The sequence below is a fragment of the Lonchura striata genome, chromosome Z (genome assembly GCF_050655825.1).
Source record: "Lonchura striata isolate lonStrDom1 chromosome Z, ASM5065582v1, whole genome shotgun sequence".
Lineage (NCBI taxonomy): Eukaryota > Metazoa > Chordata > Aves > Passeriformes > Estrildidae > Lonchura > Lonchura striata.
Window position 1 is genome coordinate 78,102,023 of NC_140740.1, and position 20,178 is coordinate 78,122,200.

The 20,178-nt window shown below is 32.6% G+C and overlaps 1 protein-coding gene across 1 annotated transcript in view; it reads right to left on the reverse strand.

Moving 5' to 3' along the window:
- The window catches only part of CNTNAP4 (contactin associated protein family member 4), a 203,388-nt gene that overhangs the window by 73,586 nt on the left and 109,624 nt on the right, over positions 1-20,178 (reverse strand). The window contains exon 4 of the mRNA XM_031507421.3: positions 4,254-4,401. Coding sequence (XP_031363281.2) covers positions 4,254-4,401 — 148 coding nt within the window. The remainder of the gene's footprint in view (positions 1-4,253; positions 4,402-20,178) is intronic.

Consider the following 20,178-nt stretch of genomic DNA (forward strand, 5'->3'; position numbering starts at 1 on the left):
TGTTCTATGAAGAAAACTTAAACTAATGCAAACCAACTGGCCATTATTACAGTTATGAAAAGGATATTAAGTTCTTTCTTTGATTAATGTGACTGTAATACTGACTTAAAGTGTTTCAGCCAAGGAAGGAAATGCTGAAAAAGCTTCAATACAGTCAGAAGTGACAGAAAACAAAAGAGTTTTGCAGTGTCTGCAGTGCTTTTTGTTAGGTATTATAACGTACATAACTGACATTTTTAAATCTGTATTATATATTTATTTTCCAGTTACATATATTCTACAGCTTTATACATTTGTCATTTTCAGATTTAAACCTATCTTTCTGCCCACCATGCCAAAAAAATCCCCACCTTTTTATTTCTTTGATTTCTATTTTTGGACTATTGGTTTTCTACAGGTTCACTAGAGGATGAAATAAGAGAATACTGTAATGAAGAGGAGAAATTTTAAACTAAACACATTCCTAATAACATTTTTTTAAGTGTCATGACATAGCTTAACCTTAACTGTGTTTTGCATGGTTTAATTGTCACAATCTGGCATTTCAGGAACAAGACAGGAAATGTCAGTAGAGATTCATTGTTCTCTTTTGTACACACTAAATAGAAAGAACAATCAGGCAGAGGCTTTAGACAGATTTTGGGCTGAAGTTCAGCACAGCATATTTGCAATGTAGTCATGACACAAGCAGATGTTTTATCACTTCAGATAAGGGTAAGTTCAACACCTGGAGATAGAAAACAGATGAACTTTCTTTCCTTTCTTTCTTTCTTTCTTTCTTTCTTTCTTTCTTTCTTTCTTTCTTTCTTTCTTTCTTTCTTTCTTTCTTTCTTTCTTTCTTTTCTTTTCTTTTCTTTTTTTTCTTTCTTTCTTTTTCTTTCTTTTTCTTTCTTTCTTTTCTTTTCTTTTTTTTCTTTCTTTCTTTTTCTTTCTTTTTCTTTCTTTTCTTTCTTTCTTTCTTTCATTTTCTTCCTTTCTTTTCTCTCTTTCCCTCCCTCCCTCCCTTCCACCCTCTCTTTCCTTTCTTTGTTTTCCTTTGTCTCCTTCCTTCCTTTTTTCCTTCCTTCCTTCCTTCCTTCCTTCCTTCCTTCCTTCCTTCCTTCCTTCCTTCTTTCCTTTAAATGACTGTAGAACATGAGTTAAAAAACTAAGGAACATTTCAGAGACAGCAGAGTGAGGAGGGAGAAGAACTCAAAGCTATGAAAAAAAGGAAGGGTAACTCTTTAAATATTTCATATAAGTCCACAACTGACTACCCTTACTTGGCCTTTCTACTCAATGAATGCTGAGGCAAAAACTGAAGGGCTTGTCTGGATGCACACTTTAGAAACATCTAAAATGTGATAGTCCTTAATCTAAAAAGTTTATGGGATAAAATGATTGCTGTGAAAAAGAAAACAAAAAACAAACAAACAAACAAACAAACAAAAAACCAAAAAAAAACAAAAGAAAAACACCAAAAAAACCACGAAAAAACAAACAAACAAACAAACAAAATCATAATAATCTGCTACATTGTACAGGAAAATATAATGAGTATGACCAAATCTCACTGAGACTGTATTTAAATGGGAAGTTTTTGTGCATGCTAGGCAAAATTATTCAGAGCAGAAATTTGACTGGAAGACAGCAGATTTGAAGTAGTGTCAAAATTTATGCTGTAAATATGAATTCATTAAGATAGTAATGACTTTTTAGAATATAGAAACATACATTTTTCACATCACTTTATGGAGTAGAGAAGTCTACATCCTATATTCTTGCAAGTTTAGTTTTAGTTGTGTAATTTCAGGTAAAACTGAAGAATTAAATTAGTGCATTTGCACTTGAATACAGAACACAGTTCACATACTTGATAATAAATGAAAAGAGAGTTGTTTATTTCTCAAATCTAATGCCCAGTGAGAGCTCCCTGAAGTAAAGGATGGGAAAATGGGACATGTAAAACACTTGAATCAAAGCTAAAGTAGATATTATTGGCATGTCTGCTTTTCTTTTTTTTCTGGTCCCACTTTGAAAAGTACAGTTATTCAAAGAGAGCCAGACACAATTACTGTAACAATAACTGCATGTCCTCATTGTGCCTGATAAATGGAGAAAAAGACTGGAGAGAAAGAATTAAGCTTTTACATTTTAAAGGAATTTTAAAAACTGTAAATCTATAATCACCTGGTTTGTCTTCAATGGCAACCACTGAATTTACCCTGTAAAGGCACTTGGTAATCAGTAGATATTCCAAATAAATACATAGATGATAAGAAGCCTGCAATTCATTTGGAATGATAGCATTTATAGATGGGTAAAAAAGCATTTCTAGAACACCCAATATCATTAATTTAGAGAAAATCTTAACCAGCTTAAAAGAATTTACATATTTTTGGTGCCATAATGTTCTTCACATACTGCATCATAGTGAATAATGGATGAAGTAAATATTAATTTTAAATTTATACTAATCTTAGAATATAACTGATTTATATATTTATATATTTAGAATATAGCTGATTTACTTCTATAAGTTATCTATATGATACACTCTGTGCCATGTATGTAACATGCAAAAAAAATATAATCTTCCACAAACTAATTAATGGCTACATAAAAGAATTTTAATTTCATAACTGCTTATTCTAAATGTTTTATTTTTTCAGTTGCATGGATAATTTTCTTTATTTATCCTTTAGACTCATAGAGTTTTCCACTGGTGGGCAACAAGAGGCATGACACAGAAGAGAGCCATAATATGGATCTTGCAAGAGAAAATTATGATAGTGAATATAAATAATTAAAATCTGTCTTTTAGGCATGGTCAAAAGAGAGCTCTTCAGTTTGAAAACGTTTGAGAGGGTTTAAATGTTATCACATCCACAAGGTGAAGGAGTGTGAAGAAGCAAAGCTAATGACTATCAATGAATTTTAAAGTGAAGCTTAAAGAGAAGAAAGTCTATTCTGCCATCATGCACCACAAAAATCAGGTCTCAAATGGGAAACTCAGATGAGATTTTAGCTTTGAATGATAAATTCATCTGTTCAGCCTCCATTTTTAAAATTTAGTTGTTCTTATCTTAAAAAAAACTTAAAAGAGTTGAGGGCAAGTTGAATCATGGTCATATTTCCCAGTGACTCAGTTTTCAAAGCCATTCTCTCAGATTGTTCTAGGAATCATAAGTCATGTTCCCTGTTCTCAAGGCAGCTGTCACTGAGGAATTTTGTGTGAGACTTTCAGATTCTTCGTCTGGTATGAAATGTCTGTTTTCTGGGATGAGGAAGTTTACCTGATTTCTGAGGTGACCTAATCTCCTGCATCCAGCTTTAAATTTTCCATACCCTTAATTCACTGCCTTTTACCAATTTTTAAAATTTAAGTTTAAGGCAGAAAGCTCAGAGACATGTTTTTCTGATATATGCTTCAAGTCGGATCAAAATGCATGGCAATATAAAACAGGTACATAGAGACCATCCAAAAGAGATCAACCATACAAAATAAAATTTGAATAAAGTTGAAAAAAAAAAAACAAAACAAAACAAAACAACAAAGAACAGATAAAAGTATGTGCAAAAAGCAGTTAAAGAAGCTGCTCAAAATAAATTCTGTTTCCATCATGGAGAAGAGATATGAAGAATAAAAAGCAGTAAAAAACTTACATAGAGGAATTTTTTAAAAAAATCCATGGATGAAAAACTGTAACAGGAAGATGACAGGAATATTTACACTGTTCAGCAGATCAATAAACCATGCAATATACTTGAAAAGGCTTATGTCAGTTATTAAGGGCACAAAAGTTATTCTAAAAATACCACTTAAATATGCAGAAACTGTGTCCTTCAATTTTGAAAGTATCCTTCAATTTTTTATTTGTGGATCTATCTATTTGTACCCTTACTGGCTCAGGATCAAGACCATATAGATTTAAAACTGTAAATATTTATCATATTTTGGTCTTCAGATAAATAGCAAGTATATCATGTTCAGATGTAATTTTTAGGACTATGACAAAAAAAAAGAATGAGTTTGCATAAAATCAGTTATTGGATTTTGTTCACACCATTCATTCCAATACAGAAAAGACTGGAAAATAAGCATCGCATATTGATAGTTGATGTAGAAATCATGTAGTATGTGCATAAACTTATTAAATCAGTTTTATTTGAGATTAAATTTAGTCTTAGAAATCTACTTTCACATTCTGGTTAGGCAGCAAAATACATTGATGAAGATTAATTTCGTTTAGGTGACTCAGAAATAAACTTACTATATGTGCATCCATACACTTCAATGCGCATGCCAATCCTGCCATTTGGATTCCAGTCCAAAGGCACAAAACGGAGAAATCTTGCTTTAATCGAATGCTGAAGCTTATAGTACACGACACTGTCTGCATTTGTGTTTCCAGAAAAGGCCTAGAAGAAAATGAAAAAAAAAGTCAGCCACATCCACATTGAATACAGAAATATATGGAAATTTCACTGATCTTTTAATTTTATGTATTTTACTTCCATTTCATCTGGCAACCAGTCAAGCACAGGAATAAAATGAAATTGTCAGTGAATTCCATAGGAACATTTGATGATTCAATATTTAATATTCTTTTAGATAAGGTGTTAACTCATCTGTGTATTTAGCATTGATGCCCCATGCAGGGAAGTATTTAACATCTTCTAAAATTTCAGTGAACAAACCCTGCAAACCCAAATATTCTTTTCAAAAACATGTGGAATATCCTCACATTTCAGTGCATGGCTCTATGTAACACTTTAGCATAAGAAAACAGAGTGATATCTATAAATTCCTTCTACTGAAAGACTAAATGGATTTCATTTCAAGCCTGCATTTCAAATGTATAGCATGCTGCATTTAAAATGGTCTTATACTGACAGATCATGGTAATAAAAGACTTGTTTCCAACTATAGAATCCAAATTATTGCCAAAGAGATGCATTTCAGTTAAAAGAATCCTTATTTAAAAAATAATCCTTATTTCAGATTTTTATCTGAATCCTTATTTCAGATTTTTAACAAGGTGAAAGAAAAAAAGCAAACATTTTTGCAGTATTTAACTGATAAAACTACTTTCTGTTTTTCTTACATAAAGAAAACAAAATACATAAAAATGTAAAGAAGAAAATTTTAAAATGCTGTAATAATAAATTGTACCATTCTAAAAACCAGAGAATATTTTCTGATTTCTCTGGGCTGTGTGGTGTTCCTTTGTAATGACCTGTTTATGGTGAAGCATAAAGAATTTGTTCAGACATTTTGAATCCAAATATCTGATGGTTCTCTGAAATATTTAGATGAGCAGTATTTAAAAGATTACACCTGTCTGGCTGTATGAACAGTGCTGTTGCCATAGCTATAAGCCACAGATGTTGCAGCTGGAGAAGTACATAGCAACTAACATCTTTAGGTATGCAGCTTCTCTTCCCATAAGTTTTAGAAGCTGAGATGAGCTTCACTGCATTCATTATTTATCTTTCTATACACAGATTTTTGCACCTTCTCTCTCCTGTACTAGTAAAATTTCAATAAATTCTAATCACTGAACAGTCAATGGGGAAAAGAAAAGAAATTAGATTAAAAGACCCCAAACCAACGCAACTACCCAATCAAAATGAAAACCAGAACAGTTAATGAATTAGCTTATTTAAGCTAACCTATTAGGCTAGCAATAAGCAATGAGAGTTAGTGACTTTGAATGTCCACTTTCAGCTTCATGCTTTGTAATTCCACTAACACAGCATTTAAAGGAGGAAATCTAACAAAAATCAGATAAAACCAAGTATTGGAGGGTGAGACCCTTCCAGACCTCTTGTCCCTTCAAATCCTATTTGTAGTATGTAACTGCCCATGAAACTGCCAATTAGTTTGTTGACTGAACCAGAACCAGGCTCCAGTAATTTAAGTACTATGACCAAATGAAGTGTTCAGTTAAGATTTAAATTTTTGCAAAATTGCTTTGGGGAGCAGCCTCCTCATAAAAGTCAATTTAAGTTTTGAAAACAGATTGCATATGGCCTGGTTTTTTTTACTGTAGACCATATTTAGACTGTGTTTTTTTAATTTAAAAATTGGGGTTTGGATTCAACAATAACCTAAAAATAATTCAAACTACTCCTTTCACACCATTCACAATGCTTAGTTTAGAAACCAGTATATTTTCTGTAGTTTTACAAGGCTTTTATCTGGGAAAATCACATTTTACAGTGTATCAATTGCGTTGAGTATTAAATGGTCTTTATTGCTTGTTTTAAACAGTCTAAAGGCTAAAATAAATATTTTGATTTTTTTTCAGTCTAAGTCCACTTTTAAAAACGAGAGGACAAAATCAGACTGCTTTTTCTCCAGGTCACAGAACTAAAAGTGCACCTGAAACCTATGAAAGTAGCCTGTAAGCTTTTTTGAGGAGAATTATATTTGACATCTTAGACAGACCTGTCTTTACAGTAGAATACCATTACTGTTTCATGGTCCAATCCAGCAATCTTTAAAACATAGAATTTATAACCATATAATGAGCTTCTTTCATCCTACCCCTCTTCTTTGTTCACACCACTTCATTCTTATGCCAAATTACATATAGGGAACATGCAATTACTTTAGATTATGCAGAGTTGTCACAACCTACACAGATATCTCATATTAAAATATAAGGTTAAAAAGATGTCATGTGGACCTCAGTTAATAGGAATAACACACCTAATAATTGCACATAATAAACATTGTTTGCATAAATATTAATAGCGTTATACACTTAATCCAATATAATTGTTGACTCTTAGTTGGTGTATTTACAGGTACTTTATTATACTGCCTCCTAATAGATTGAAAACATACCATCTTCCTCAAAGAATGCAGTTTTTGAAACACTGAAATACTATATTACAGTTTAACTATAAACAGTACCAGGGCCACTTAGAGCAGAGATAGCTAAGCAGATAACTGTCCACAACATAATTTAGTCCATGAAGTAGAAGTATTCTGGGCTGTACTGAAGCATGAACTGAGAGCCTGAACTGCTCTCAAACTTGGTTGAACTGTCCTACTGTCAGTTCCTAACCCAGTAATTTCTTTATCTCAAGCTACTTTAACCCTGCTTTGAAGACAGAATTACTCAGTTCATTACGGTGTCAGAAATCACAGATGCACTCTGGATTGGCAAAGTGAAGTCCTGTCCATAGAAGGGCATTGGCAAGCTCAGAATGATGATGTGAAGGTAAACTGGCATCAAGACAAAGTAAAAAAACTCCTTGGTTTCTCTGTCCATCCTCTATGTAGAAAGCCATGTGGGTGTTGACCAGAGATAATACAGGCATCCAGTCCAAAACTTTCTCGCCAATCAAAAATTCCCCCAAAAATGAAACTGTATAGGACCCATAATTCAGATAATCTAGAGGACATGACCCCTATTTACAAATATAACTTTTACTATATAATATACTATATATACACTGTAAATAAAATTACTAAATAATATGCACAAAGATTTTACATACATTGTGTACCCATTGCAGTAAATATATTTATTACAAATATTAGTTTAAAAAATATACATATATAAATAAATATAAGTATACTTAGCTGCAAACCTCCATCCAGTGTTAAAAAACAAGTCCTGGAATGGGACCAAACCTGAATAACTTTGTTGGGAGAGAAGTTGTGGTACTATTGTACCTCAGGATGGTCCTAACTTCATCATGTGGTTTATAGGTTCTAGTACCAACACCAGAAAAAACAGCTGAAAAAATCAGCATGAAGTAACTTGGAAATGTTTGTATAAAATACTGCGTAAAAAAAGAATGATGCAGGATTAACTCATCTCTCCCCTTTTCTCCCAATACTTCTAAATTACATCCAAGTTGATATTACAGTTTAAATTATTTACATCTCAGTAAAAAAAAGGAGTACGTATTCCAGATAACTTAGTACACAGTACAAGTACACTTCAATTGACAAGTTTTCTAAACAAGAATCCAAACACTCAGACTCATTTTTCTCAAGGAATTACCATTGTGATGAGTTTTTGTTAGTCTTTTGAGGTTGCTCCCCAAAGTCAAGAAGTATGAACTTTTCAGTTAAAGTGAAAAAATGTGAAAGTCCTTCACTCTGACCAGAGAACACTGTACCAGACAATTCTCTCCTTTCCTATATGTCCATATTGCAATTATGCTTAGGACAAAATGATCAAAGAGGTTAAATTAACAGATTTTTAAGACTTAATTGGTTAAAAATGATATATGCAAAAGCTGGCTGATATGTTTCATACAAAAAACTAACAGTGGTATTAGAGTGAGAAGACCTGTGCCATGGGTTATTCACTGTACATTTCACTAGATCTCGAATTGTTTGAAGATACAGTTGAAATATAGTAGTGTTACCTTAAATTGATTAAAACACACAGCAGTTACACATACTCATAAATCTGAGTGTTCATAATGTCTTTTTTTTTAAAAAGAGCAGCATATATTAATGACAACCTGCTTAATATAGACCAGACAGAAAAAAACTTGGCAGAAAATTATCATAAATTGTTGTTCCAGTAAATGCTCACCGCTTGTACCACCTAAATCCCCACTCCTGTACTTACAGCTTTCCATCACTGTTGCTCAGAGAAAGGATAGTGGAGTAAATTGTATCAATTCTCTTTCAGTCTATCTCTTTCTCTTATTTCTTTACATTTGGTGAGTGTTTTATTCACTGTCATGGTTCTTCCTCTTTATTTTTTGGTCCTTCACTATGTGAGTGGAATATTAGCATAAGTTTACATAAGTTCCAGAACAGCTCCAGAATTAAGAGATGAAGAGAGGATGAGACCACACTTGCCAGTTAATTTATCAAAGGTAACATCTGATATTTCTAAATGGACTCTAGATATTCAGTCCTTCTGTTTTGTTTGGGGTTTATTTTTGTGGGGGGGTTCCTTTTTTTGTTGTGGATTTTGTTATTTTTGAGAAAAAAAATTGAAACAATTTGCTTTCATATTAATATAGAAGAGGGAGATTTCAATATCTAAAATTAAGGTAATGTAAAAATGTTGTGGCTTTTTTTTTCTTGTTACAGTAGTAGCAGTTGGATATAACAGTGCAGGTGTGCATGAAAGGGCCCTTGAACAACCACTGTTAGTCAGAAGAGGTCTATCAACAACTAGCTATGCTCATTTGGAAATGAGCTTAATAAACAGTGTTTTCTGTCTCTTTCTTTATTCCTTTCATGTTCAATATAGCTGAAATGAAAAGGTACTTAATTTTCCAGATGACATGGTATGGGGACTAGTAAGTAAAATAAAATAAAAATAAAAATATCTTTTTGTAAGCCACCAGCTACAACAGGTGCTTTGAATCCTTCCATCTACCTTATTTCCTTTCATCATTCAGATGTAGTAAAAAATTTTATGTGAAGTAACTTGCCACCATCAGAGGGTGCTCTTGTATTGACACAACTAGGCACAACATTCTCCCTTTAAAAATTATCATAACAATTCTTCCTCATAAAATCCCAGTATACAGCATGAATCTACTATGTTTTATTTACTAATACCTAATCACATAGACTCAGAGATATTCCTGAAAATTGAAAATATGAATGTGTTTCATAATATTATTACTGGAATTCTACACTATCGTTAACATTAAAGATTAGCTTGAACATTAGCTAACTTTATCTGAAATGAATATAGATGTGCTTTTATACTATGGATCTGTAGTCAGTGACTTTAGACTCTGATATTCCAAAGACAGCTGTGATTATCTCAAAAGGTAAAAACCAAAGAAGTTTTGGTAGTTTTATTTTCACTTTTTCCCAGCTTGTTTATTAGTAAATCCATTTGAAAAAATCTGTAAAATATAAATACATTGAATTTTGAATCTGGGCTAAAGTGCAACTGTCCTTTCTATTTTCAAATCAATTTGTTGTTTAATCACCACTTTCAAATCAATTTGCAGTTTAATGACTATTCTTCTGGGTAAACAAATATTTGTACTAGTGGCCTTTAATCTGGAGTGCAAAATTGAATTTATACACTTAGAAATAATTAACTCCGTAAGTGTTATGAAATATTTTTAAATTTCAACAACATATTTAACCTGTTTTTTCCACATATTTGATTGTTAAAATTTGAAAAAAAAAAAAAATGCAGGTGGTATAGTTTTCATTGTATGAGATATAGATAGGAATCACAATTCACTATTGTGGTTTTGTAATACATGACATAACCCAGAGACTACCAGAAAGGTAATAACTAAAATACATTTAGTGCAACAGCTGTGTATGAAATCACTGAAATGTCAAAACAGTATGTGGGAATTCTGCTTGCTCAAAGCAATATGAAAAAAGAAAATGAAAACGCTTTATTAATATTACAGTATAAATTTTCTTTTCATAAAATTTCACACCTTGCTTTGAAATGAAATTAAATTATTAGAAAGAAAGGGAAGAAACCTTATTAACTATGCAACATAGAAATAGTAGAGCAAATACCCTTATGTTCTGAGGATCACAAGCAATAAAATAGTTCAATAATAAGCTTTCCTACTAAATTATTTCTGTGGCTTTTCATATATGATGTCTCATGATTTCTACCTTTAGAGAAATTTCTGTAAATGAATTCTTTTTCAACACATCATTATGGATTTAGACTAGTGTATAACAATAAGCTGACATGACACTCCATATCTTAGGTTGCTGTAACATTAGTAAAATATCTCATCCACTTCACCAAAAATCTTAGTGGCAAAATTTCACTTTTCACATAGGGCTTGCCATTCTGATAATTAGAAAACCTTTTAAAAGCAACTAACTTCCATATTTTTAGCTTTACTCTGATGAAAGATAATATAAAATTGAGAGCTAAAGAAACTCACTGAGATTAAATGTTTTGGATATGATGTGAGCAATAAGGCTCTAAGAACATTCTGTATACTAATTCTAATTCTGTGCAAAAGTGTTCAGCAAATGTATATTTAGGTTGCATTCAGTAGTTATCAGGAACTAGTAAAAATATGTGGGAAATATTTAGTGTTAAGAACATTTAGAATACAAAAGCAGAGCTTCAGTTTTTCAGCAACATCAGCATTCATAGTGGAGCCTACTGCTCTAGTAGGCATTTGATGCCTAAGAAATGTAAGGTAGAGAGCAAAGTCTGCACTGTAAACATACTTCTAGATCACTTAGGAATATTTACTAGAGTGCTGTCTTTGAGCCCAGGGGATGTGTCTTAAAATCCACACTGAATGCAATAAAACCATGTTCCTAGTTATTTGTCATATGGAGAATTTGTTTCTGACACAGACTTCAGGTATTTGGATAACCTAAACAACAAATTAATTGTAGTTCATTCTTTGCAGTACTCCTGTGCATTTAAATGCAAATTAAACAAATGACTAGCAAATACCAGTGACCAGCAAATCTGGCATGCACTGAGAGAGCACATGGTGGGCAGCCAACAGAATGGACACACCTTCAACCCTCAGCAGATGGGAAGGAGCTGCTTGGTATGGTGGTGCCCATCAGCTACAGGAAAGGGCAAGCAGAGAGTGGCATGGGTGCCTACACAGAAGGAATAAAGAAAGACTTTGCAGAAACAACATTAAGTTAATCATCAGATAGAGATGGGAGAAGACAATTTTAGGTAACAAAGCCTCTTTCAAGGTACAAATTTGAATTACTCCGTGGCTTACAGGGAAAGCCTGACACATGAAGACGCATCAGTGATGGTCCCCGGCTTTCTTCCACCAGACAGGGCTATCTGGTGGAAAGTACAAGGAAGGTCAGGTAGCAATATAGCATTAACAGTAATTCTGATACATCACTTTCTATGTGAAACCTAAAATGATTTGGCTCCTTTACTCTTCCCATCTGCTCCATAGCATTTTTTACCTCATCGTTTCATTTCAATAAGGTAAAGAGACAGAGGGAAAAAAAAAATGTATCAGAAACTGACAATGTTTCGACTTCAGCTGTCCCAACTCCTGTATCCCAAGTTTAAAAACACAAGTTCAAATTACACTAATATTGATTTACCTCGGAGATAGACAGAGTCCCTAGTGCTTACTTCAGAGTCCCTAGTGTTACTGCATATATCACTGAGGTCTAGCTCCATGCTAAGGATGTTATAGCATGAGACAAATGTATAACCTGTAAGTAAAAAAAACAAAAATATATATCTTAAGGATACAACAGGATGAACACAGCAATGAATTTCAGATTTTAAAGGTCTTTTAAGGTTTTTCAACTCTAATAGTCAGAAATCAGACTTTACATGGCATAAATGGGAATAAATTTCACTTAGTGCACATGACATCATGAACCATAACCCTGCTTCTTCAGAGGAGGTGAATGAATATATGGGAAGAATGCTGGTTATTTGTGATGCCAATCTCTATGTAAACAGAGCAAATATTTAGTGTGCATCTATCACTAGTGTACATCTAGTGTGCATCTATCACTAATGTACATCTAGTGTACATCTATCACTATGGGTTAAAGCCAAAATACAAACCAAAGAAAATGGGCTGAAACTTGCATAGATTATGAAGTCCACATTCCAAGGCATCAACCAAGACATCACTGCAAGATAATAAACCACTTTCTTTCAATAATTCACTGATTTCTGGATAAAGTGGCATTGAATATGCATAGGAAGGATATTTCTTTATATTAAAAAGAATTCATCTTTAATGAAAGAATCAAAAACTTTTTGTTTTCACTTGGTATTCCTAGAAGAAGGCTCTCATGCCAGCAACAATCTTGTGAGACAAAAATGAAGCCACATAACTCTCATGGAGTAAAAGCGTTGCCAGCTTCTAATATCATAATTTCCAGAATATTGCATTCATGTCTAACAGTTATGAAATGCTTGAAGGATAAGAGACAGTGAAAGTCATTTGTGCATGGAACTGAAAATTATGATCAAATGTTTACAGATACATGGGTGGTCATATCTCTCAGTGAAATACTCTCAATTAATTCCTTAGCTCAAGAATATTCTGGAAATTAATTTTTATTAAATTAGCTTTGATACTCAAAAGAGACCATGTAGGAATAGCCTTTCTAAGTGAAAAAATAACACTCCAGAGTGGAATGAAGATGCTCCTAAGTCCATTTTTTAAAAGAAAAGTCTGGATGGATAGCATATCATGGCTTTCTGTACAGTAGGAAAAGAAAATAAGTAAAGAGTAATAATTTTTCTTTTAATGTAGACATTGCTCGTGGAACTTGGAGCTCCATGAAATGCTATTTTCTTTTACAAGAATAGAATGTTGGTTCTTAGAGTAAATGTTTATGACATAGGATTTAATTTCAAACAAACTTTTAGATTATTTTTAATGTATAGAAACATGCAGCAATCTGTAGGAAAGAATGTGATAGATGAATGTTTACTGCTTTAGGGTTTTTGTACTATTTCAACTTAAAGGATTTTACTTATATTGTAACATTTTTAAATGCCTTTGGTGTACACTGGAGCTGCAGAATGCTTACAATCAAGCTATTTCAAGTGGATACTTTTAGTTTGCAAGTCATCACTACCTACTTGGTGCATCTGGATAAAGCAAAGTGCAAGGCAGAAGAAAATGGAGAATAATCCTCTTACATCTTGAGAAAATAATGCATTTGAACAGATGAACTGATTCTGAAATGCTTTTGAAAAACATTCAAACTGAGATCTAACTGAGAACCTGAAGGAATTCAAAGGTATATCTAAATTTGAACTCTAGTAGTGGGTTTGTCTTTAAGTTTTTACTTTTTTATTTAGTATCCTGCAGAGTTTTTTGGGGAAAGAAAAGAAATTATCATATGACTCCTGTAACAAACACACAAATATGTCTCAATGTTATTCCCCCAGTTGAATTACGGACAGGGAAATTAGCAGCGATGCATATTTGTAAAATTATTCTTACTCTACAAACACAGATTGCATCAGACAAAAGTAATTCTACTGAGGACTGTTTTCTCCTTCATTTGCAACCAACATTTAAGTGGGTACAGTTCACAATTCATTGTTAAGGACAGCAAGTACTTCAGGTGCTATCATACTCTATGTATAAAAGCAAAAAGAAATAAAAGGAGTGTTGCTGATATCTGACCAGAGGGGCACTCCACTGAAGCCAGTTTAAAAAACATTTTGTCACCACATTGGAGAACAGCTTATTCTCTCCCTTTTATAACTGTATTTCAGAATGTGTGTGCTACAGTAGAAACTCCATTCTAATTCCTAAGGAAGGCAGAAATCTGGAAACAAATAAATTAAGATAAAGATCAAACACGAAGTTGCCTGATCACAGTTAAACCAGAATGATTTCCTTGGAGAACCAAGAGAGCAAAGGCTAAAAATAAATTTCTAGATAGCAATATAATATAATTAACTGAACAATTACAGAGTAATTCACCAGTGCCTTTTAAAACTACTAGAGGCAGATGAATATTTGGGGAAAGGAAGGTGGTGAAACACTTCATCAATTCATGGTCCCTCCATCTGATATTGAGTAATCCACTCAAAGAAGTAGGAAGGGCCCAGAAAAGTCAACACACTCATTCTCAAGACCATTCTCAAGTTTCTATTTTTTGACATCTAATTTGTTTTTAAAGCTGGCAAGTTCATACTTCATTACAGCTACACAAGTTTGGATTTTTTTTAACCTATGTTAAAAGTTATGAATTAAATCAATCTATCACATAATCTGTACCTTGTAACAGCCACCTTCTCTTTGAAACAAGGAATTGTTCGCTCCCAAAAACCTTTGTTGTCATTAAATAAATCAATGATCTGGCTAATTATAAAAAGAAGACTGCTTCTGTTAGGCAGATTATCACGTTTGCATCAGAAATAATGTCAAAATGACACAGGAAAAGGACGTGACAATTCAAGTGGTATAATTTGTAAATATTTTTAAATCTGTCATAAAATGGAAGTCATTCTTCAACTGTCTAACAATATTTCAAATAACACATAGTAAAAGACTTCTAATACTTTCCAAATGAAAATGTCATTCACATTTTATTAAAAATATTAATAAATGTCACACTTTGTTATCTCATATTTTTCCAAACCACAAAATAAGAAGCTTTGTAAGTATTTTTAAAGAGTATCACACTGCTTTTTAAATGTATTTAAAATACAAACAATTCTTCACAAACATTTGAAATAAATACTCATTTTAAAAGCTCAACAAGAAACACACAATGCAATAATGGATTATCACAAACATTATTTTTATATGTCTTACCAAATCTTTCATGTATTTCTTAAATTAAAAAAAAAAATTTTTTTAAATATTTTTAACACTTTTGCAATTCTAAACTATTTATGATAGATTAAAACATAGGTTTTCTTAAGGTATGTGACTACTTCTGAATTTTTTATTCTGAAATATTATTAATTGAAACTCAAAACTAGTAAAAATTAAAAAAAAAACAACTAAACCCATCTCTTCAGACTTCTCAGATGCTGCTTTCAGTACATATGCTCAGTTAGTTTCTTATTCATTCTGTGTGAAATTTTATCTGTCACATTGCGTCTGTGTGAAGTCTGTCCTAAGGGGACACTTATGAGGACAGTAATCACTAGGAATGCACAAAACTTCACCTCTGTCATATCTACAAAGGCATGAGGCCATGCTGACTGCCAGTCTGCTTGGTCTTTACTTGTTAGATAGTAAAGAACAAGATTTAAATTACCATCTCTCATACAAAGATGGCAATTCCAGGAGTTGGTAGTCTATGTAGTGATCAGCTATTAACATACACAGAACTGTAGACCAAGAGTCGTGCTCATCTTTCCAAAGAGGTAAAATGCATTGAAAATAAATTGAGGAGAAAATGGTTCTGCCACAGATAGTAAATTCTAGGACCATAATTAGGATCTGGAATGATTGAAACTGATAAATGAATATGAAACAAAAACTTACAGGCATTACTCTGCAGTTTTTTACTCTACAGATGAAGACTATGAAAACTGGTTTTGGAACATTAACCATCTGTATGTTTATGTGCTGTATTTTTTATGTTGGCATGACAGGATATTTTGACAAATTAACTAATTTGATAAATAATAAAAAAAGACTTCCTATTTCAGACTGGATTTACAAATTAATCTGTATTCTAACAGAGAAAAAGCAAAACCGAACAGAGAAGTAATTAAACACGATCCCCACTTGTATACTTGTTTTCCCTCCTTTACCCATACTAGACAAAATAATTACTCATCTATCATGTTAGATGGGGAAATCCAGTCTTTCTATTTGACATTTGCTTCTAAGGTCTGAGGTGGCTCCAACAGCTTTTAGCTGCTAAAGATCTAGATGGAAAATTCTGCAACAGAGGTTTGTCCTGATCTACACCTATCTGCAGAGACTCAGAAGTACCACAGAAATAGCAAAATTATTCTAAAAAATAAAAGTATTGTCAATCATCCACTGAAAATATCCTTTGACTTGTAAAGGTGTTGTAACTAACTCCGGTCTAGTTCCCTCTTATCACTCAATTCAAAATGCTGAACACTTGATTCTGTGTTTGGGGATGAAATTCCCACTTAGACCTACTATGCAGAAGATTCAGAAAATCTTTAAGCAAAGATTATTTTTTCAAAAAATTCATACAATTTTTCTTAATTTTGTAATAATCTTTCAAGATTTTGTAGCTTTTCTCCTTGCACAACAGAAGTAAACTGCTGCTGTGTTGTCTACTATATGTTTACTTTAGAAACACAAAACTAAAGAAATGCTTTTTTAGCAAGGTTTCTTCTAGGAAAAGACTAAAGCAAAGAGCTACTGCCACTTGAATTTGCAGACACAGAGGACAAGGCTGCTACCTAACTTTTAAATCTTCCTTTTCTTCCAGGCTCTTTTTTTGACCAAGACCTCCTAAAAAGTCTCTTGGCAGCTTATATCCTGCTGCTTTCTGCACTTTACCAGAGTGAGAACAAACTTTCAGAAACTACATGTCTCATCAAATTGTGTTCTAGGACTATTCTGTGGTTTTACAGCATAGTTTTTATCATGATCACAAAGCAGTAAATTACCTCTCCCAACAAGTTCTGAGGTCTTTGACAGATGTTACTGATTGCAATAAAAGGAGAATCATCAATTTCTATTTTGTCCCAGCCATAACTTTCTAATCACTTAGCCAAATCTACAACCAGCATTATAAATCTAAAGATTATGTTGAACACAGGGATTTCTGTAGTTTTCTCTAATTGTGGCCCAAGAAAATGATATCCAGTTCCAGCTCAGCAAAACTAAATTAACAGAAAAAACTCATCAGAGCTGTGCAAGCAGTGTAACAGTTCTCAAGGCTTTGAAATGCTCACGCAGAGATCCTTGCTGGGCACCCTAAATCATATGAATATATCTTCAGCTTAGATGGAAGTCACTGTCTCACACTGGGAGAACACTGCAGTTATAACAACCAGCTTCCCTTTCCTGGCCACATCATGGTGCTTTCATAGCATGCTACTCTTTGCAACCCTTGCAATACATCTGCTCTCATGCTGCCAGAGATTTGCTCCCTGCCACGTGAGCTTTGTCATCGTGCTGCTCATCTTCACCTTTGTAAGAAGGCTTGAGTATGGGGCCTACAAGCTACACACAGACCCAGACAAAAACTTGTCCTACACAAGTAAATTGTACTTCAAATATGACCTTCAAGTCCTACTTGAAGGACTTCTTGAAGGACTACTTCTATTATTGAAAATATAGGGAAGTTTGGGAAAAGACACTGTCTGTTATGAATGGAATTTCAATCCTTGCCACCAAAAATCTGATAGAATTGATGCATTGCTTCAGAAGATCCTAAACAGAACTGTATTAGAGACATTCCATCCATGCTAAAACTAACATCCCCAGGATGATCAAAACCAAGCCTGAAAACTTGATAGGCTGCAATTACGACAGAAAACATGGTAAGTGTAAGACTTTTTTGATGGTATATTCACCATTCAGTGTGAAAAAGAGGAAAAAACACCAGAAAACAACCTACTTGTTAAGTTTAGAATATTTCTTATTCTAATACTTGTTTAAGAAGTCACTTTTGCTCAGCTATAATGCTGCATCATAATTCCACTGATATCACCTAAACTGACTGCATTTTTAACAAAGCAAAGATCTGATTTCATGTGAAGAAAAGACTAAGACAGCATTTTAAAATAATTCCATTGAGGAAACTATTTTCAATTACAATAATAAAGTTGTTTTTTTTTTTATTAGAGAAGTTAGAAAAAATATAAAGAAAAACATGTCAGATGAAAGAACAAAGTATGTGGAAAATCTGCTGTAACAAACCAATAATGCAAGTTAGAATAATTGCAGTGTGCTTTATTTAGACTGAGGAATGCATGCATGATGAATCAACTACTCAAGCCGTCCTTAAGTAAAATCTATTTGTCAGAAAATTAGCTATGGGTACTTAATCCAATTAAGAATTTAGCTCTTTCTTGCTGTTTTACTTCATCAAACCAGAATTTGGCAGTCCTAATTATTTCCAATTTTACTTCCTTTTTCCAGAAAGTTAGTTTGTGGTTTTGGAGTTTTGTTTTTATGGGGTTTATTGTTCTTTTTTCATCCTCTGGGTTTTTTTTTTTTTATAATTCTGTTTATTTCTTATTTTAAAAGTCAGTTTATTAACTACATGTATTTTTGTTATTTCTGAAAGAAAAGAAGGCATGTGCTATAAACAGACAAAAATAATTATTTTTTAAGCAATTAATACACTGCAAGTGCATTTGCGGTTTGTATTTTTATTTATTTATTAATAATTGATTTTAAATAGGCTACCTTAGGATGCAAAAGAATGGAAACTAAGAGAAAGTCAAACTTAAAAATATTCATGCTTCATATTGTTCCTGGCAATTTTAAATATATTAAAAATCATGAGTTAGCCTTCAGTAAGAAGAGGTATGATTGTTTTTCTTTTTCTTCTCATTAAATCTCTTTTTTTTGAATTTCAGGACTTGATTTAACCATTCTTAAAAAAAAAATTATTCACATTAGTGAATTCAACTTTTTATCATTAAGAGATAAATTTATCATTAAATCAAAGTACAGCAGTATTTTTCATTAATAAAGTTCTCCTAACTTCTATAACAACAAATATTATTTTTCTCATTTTGCAATTTATTTATATTATGTACACTATATACACATATACCTTTTTATATTTTTCTACACCTGAGACAACACAGATTTTGCAGTCTTGCAGAAGCTACCACTAAAGAGCTCAGATTTTCCTGCTGGCATTCATGACAATGTCTTTCAAACTTTAAATTTCTCCCGTCTACATTGCCAGAGGCAAGGTACTTCTTGTTCCTAAGGCTCACCATCACAAATAGAACTGGAGTGGTTGCAGTTGTTCAAAAGATTAGATCCTGCACTAAAATAATTCTGACAGAGGATTTTTTTTCAAGTTCTTGGTTTTAATGTTAGCTCTTTGTTATATGGAAGGTAGTAACTGCACTGAGTATCTGGATCTAACAAAAATACACCTCTTTCTTTTAAAGACTATGATCTTCTAGCCATGCTAAATAAAAACTGGTACAAGTTCTTTACTACTCCAGTCTAATTTCTATTCTATGTTAGATATTTTTTATGTACGATTTTTTGGCTTGAATAACATTTGTTTTCTGAGATAACATAGTAGAATGAAAATGTACTTTCGAATCCACACAACACTAATTAACCCAAGTGTAATGCAGACTCCATGTGAAAAACAAAATATCTTCAAAAAATTATAATAGCATCATGATAAATGTTGTCTAAACAGATAAGAGCCACAGAAAATACCACAGTGTGATTATCCATTATTCAAACATCCCAAACTTAATATCAGGATGTGCTTACCATATGATACAAACAATTGGTACAATTAATTCTTAGAAAGAACAAGTGAAATTTTCCGCATTTAGGAATATTATAAAACATAGAATGTTTATTTCATCATAGTGAGCATTCCTAGTTATTTGCACTTACAAAAGTTTTTGGGAAATACACAAACTATGATATAAAATATGCTTATTTTAGTGACAATATTCACCATTACATTTATCCCTATAAAGATACTCCTGTAATGAATGAAGGCTTTTTTTTAATGCCATATCTATAAGGAATAGTGAGACATGCTACAGTGTAAGATCTGGTTTTTATTTGGTCTTCAAAGGACTAGTTTAGGTTGCCTAATCAGGAGAAACATCCCCA